This window comes from Rhinopithecus bieti, unplaced genomic scaffold, assembly GCF_001698545.2.
Source record: "Rhinopithecus bieti isolate Rb0 unplaced genomic scaffold, ASM169854v2 scaffold_4908, whole genome shotgun sequence".
Lineage (NCBI taxonomy): Eukaryota > Metazoa > Chordata > Mammalia > Primates > Cercopithecidae > Rhinopithecus > Rhinopithecus bieti.
Window position 1 is genome coordinate 1,421,825 of NW_016804541.1, and position 2,564 is coordinate 1,424,388.

General features: G+C 31.0%; 1 protein-coding gene across 1 annotated transcript in view; it reads left to right on the plus strand.

The window, feature by feature from the left end:
• The window catches only part of VPS13C (vacuolar protein sorting 13 homolog C), a 194,867-nt gene that overhangs the window by 130,383 nt on the left and 61,920 nt on the right, over window positions 1-2,564 (plus strand). The window contains 3 exon segments of the mRNA XM_017869045.1: window positions 951-1,100; window positions 1,266-1,530; window positions 2,142-2,302. Coding sequence (XP_017724534.1) covers window positions 951-1,100; window positions 1,266-1,530; window positions 2,142-2,302 — 576 coding nt within the window.

Genomic DNA, 2,564 nt, shown 5'->3' on the forward strand with positions numbered 1-2,564 from the left:
TTTTTATAATAGCATGTAATTTTATTTTAAATTAATATTTAATTTTTTTCAGTTTTAATTGTTAATAGAGTACATATTGCTAGATACAACATAAATGAAGCTCTTCAGTATAATCAGTGATTTTTAAGGGTGAGACCAGAATATTTGAGAATTGTTAATGAACTCTTTTGTGTTATATTTTTATGTTATTTTTTGAGAACACCTCAGAAACCTAGATACTGAAGCACATTTTTTCTTGATTAAAAGGAACTAGAGTCATATATTGTTAAGAAATTGTCATAGCATACTTCTTTGGGGCAGCCTTACTAAGGAGTCAGGCACTGAAACTGACTCCACATACTCTTTTGTTAAAGATAAGTCATTTAACCTGTGTTCCAATTTCCTCTCAATAAAGAAGTAATGCTTTTCTGACCTGCCTTTCTCTGGCATAGGGAGGCTAACAAAGAATGTTTTACAAGGCTTTTGAAATGCTACTAGAACAAAAGCTGATGGAATCTGATGGCTAGTTAAGTGTTTATTATATTAATATTACTTATTTGAAGATGTTCCTGGTTTAAAAAACAGAAAGAAACATTTCCAGGTGTCACCTCTAATAGGTACCAATTTAGACTTCAGGGTCCTCTTAGATTGCTCATCAACACATAATCACCAGTTGGGTGACACTGAATAAATAGTTGTGCTCTGAGAAATGCATAATAGACAAATACTGTAGCTGGCTTTGAGTAATTTCATGGCATAATTCTAAACTTTTCCCCATGCTTGGACTATACCCTGAAAGAATGAATGCTGATTTTCATGAAATCAAAGTGAAGCATGGTATATTTTTGAAAATAAGACTTTTGTGAAGCATTACTATAAAGTGATCAGTTTAAGAGAACTGAACTCTAGGTTTTTTATTTTATTATCAACTGGCTAATAATTTAAATTTGCTATGTTATTTTTCTTCATAGGTAAAGAAGAACCCAGTTCAGGATAAAAGTTTGCTGCCAGGAGATGATTTTATTCCTGAGCCACAAATGGCAATTCATATTTCTTCAGGAAATACAATGAATATAACAATATCGAAAAGTTGTCTTAATATTTTCAACAATTTAGCAAAAGTATGTCTGAATCTTGCTTAGAATATTTCAAGTGGAATTTTAAAAATGAAACGTAATTTTTTTGTCATCAAAATTAGCTTCCAAAAAATGTGTAATTATGGTATAGGTTTTGGAAATAATGTATACTTTTCAAAAATTTAACTGTGATGATATGTTCCTTTTCAGGGTTTTTCAGAGGGCACTGCTTCTACTTTTGACTACTCTTTAAAGGACAGAGCTCCTTTTACGGTAAAAAATGCTGTAGGTGTTCCCATTAAAGTGAAACCCAATTGTAATCTCAGAGTAATGGGCTTCCCAGAGAAAAGTGATATTTTTGATGTTGATGCTGGCCAGAATTTGGAACTGGAATATGCTAGCATGGTACCTTCAAGTCAAGGGAACCTATCTATATTGAGTCGTCAAGAAAGCTCCTTCTTCACTCTGACCATTGGTATGCTATATTTATTTTCTTTTAAGGGCGTCTTAGCAGTTGTTGGTATGGGCTTCTTTTTAATAAAATGTGAAAAAACATTTTGCTGCAGATATCTGGAGATACAACATTTGGAACATGTAATTGCTAACCTCTTGTTTCTTGTTTTCTAAACTTGAGAAAATTAAACTTTATTAAGAAGTGCTTTACGAAACTAGATTTTATGCCCTTAAATAACATATATATAATGTATGTTATATTATATATATATATAATGTGTTTTAAAAGATAGGAGTTTAATGAGGAGAGAAAATAGCTATATTCAGAAGTCTTACAGTATTGACACTGTGACAAAGAAAAAGATTGCTATATAATTGAGAGAATAAGAAATAAGTTGGATTTTGTTTTTATATTCAAAACCCCAAGAAAAATTGTTTTCGGTCAAAAATTTTATAACAGTAACTAGTCTCCTTTTTTTAGTTTGTGTGTCTTAGAAAAGCAATTTGTAGTGATCGTTTCTAGTGATGAAGAAAAATACTCATCATTATTTTGAGGTACTAATGATTATTCTGTCATAGAGAAACATTGGCAAATTAATATTTGAAATTCTTTTCACTTATGCACTGCCTTAGTACCTCATGGATATACAGAAGTTGCAAATATCCCTGTGGCCAGACCTGGACGGCGATTGTATAATGTACGGAATCCCAATGCCAGTCATTCTGACTCTGTCTTGGTACAGATTGATGCAACTGAAGGGAATAAAGTAATTACCCTTCGCTCTCCTCTACAGGTAATACTTCAAAGTGAATTGTATCCCTTTCAGTGTATCAAGAAATGTTAAATCATTTAACTGAATATAGGAATATAGTAAAACTTCATTAGGTCAATACTGATTATTCAGAAATAAATAGTAATTATTCAGAAATAAATAGTAAATGGAAATGGCTTCTTTTTACTGTCCAGCTTGCTTTGGTAATATTTATTTTAAATGTCTATAGTTTTGTTTACTTAAAGCTCATTTTTGTTGTCTGTCTTTTAAGATAAATTTAAAA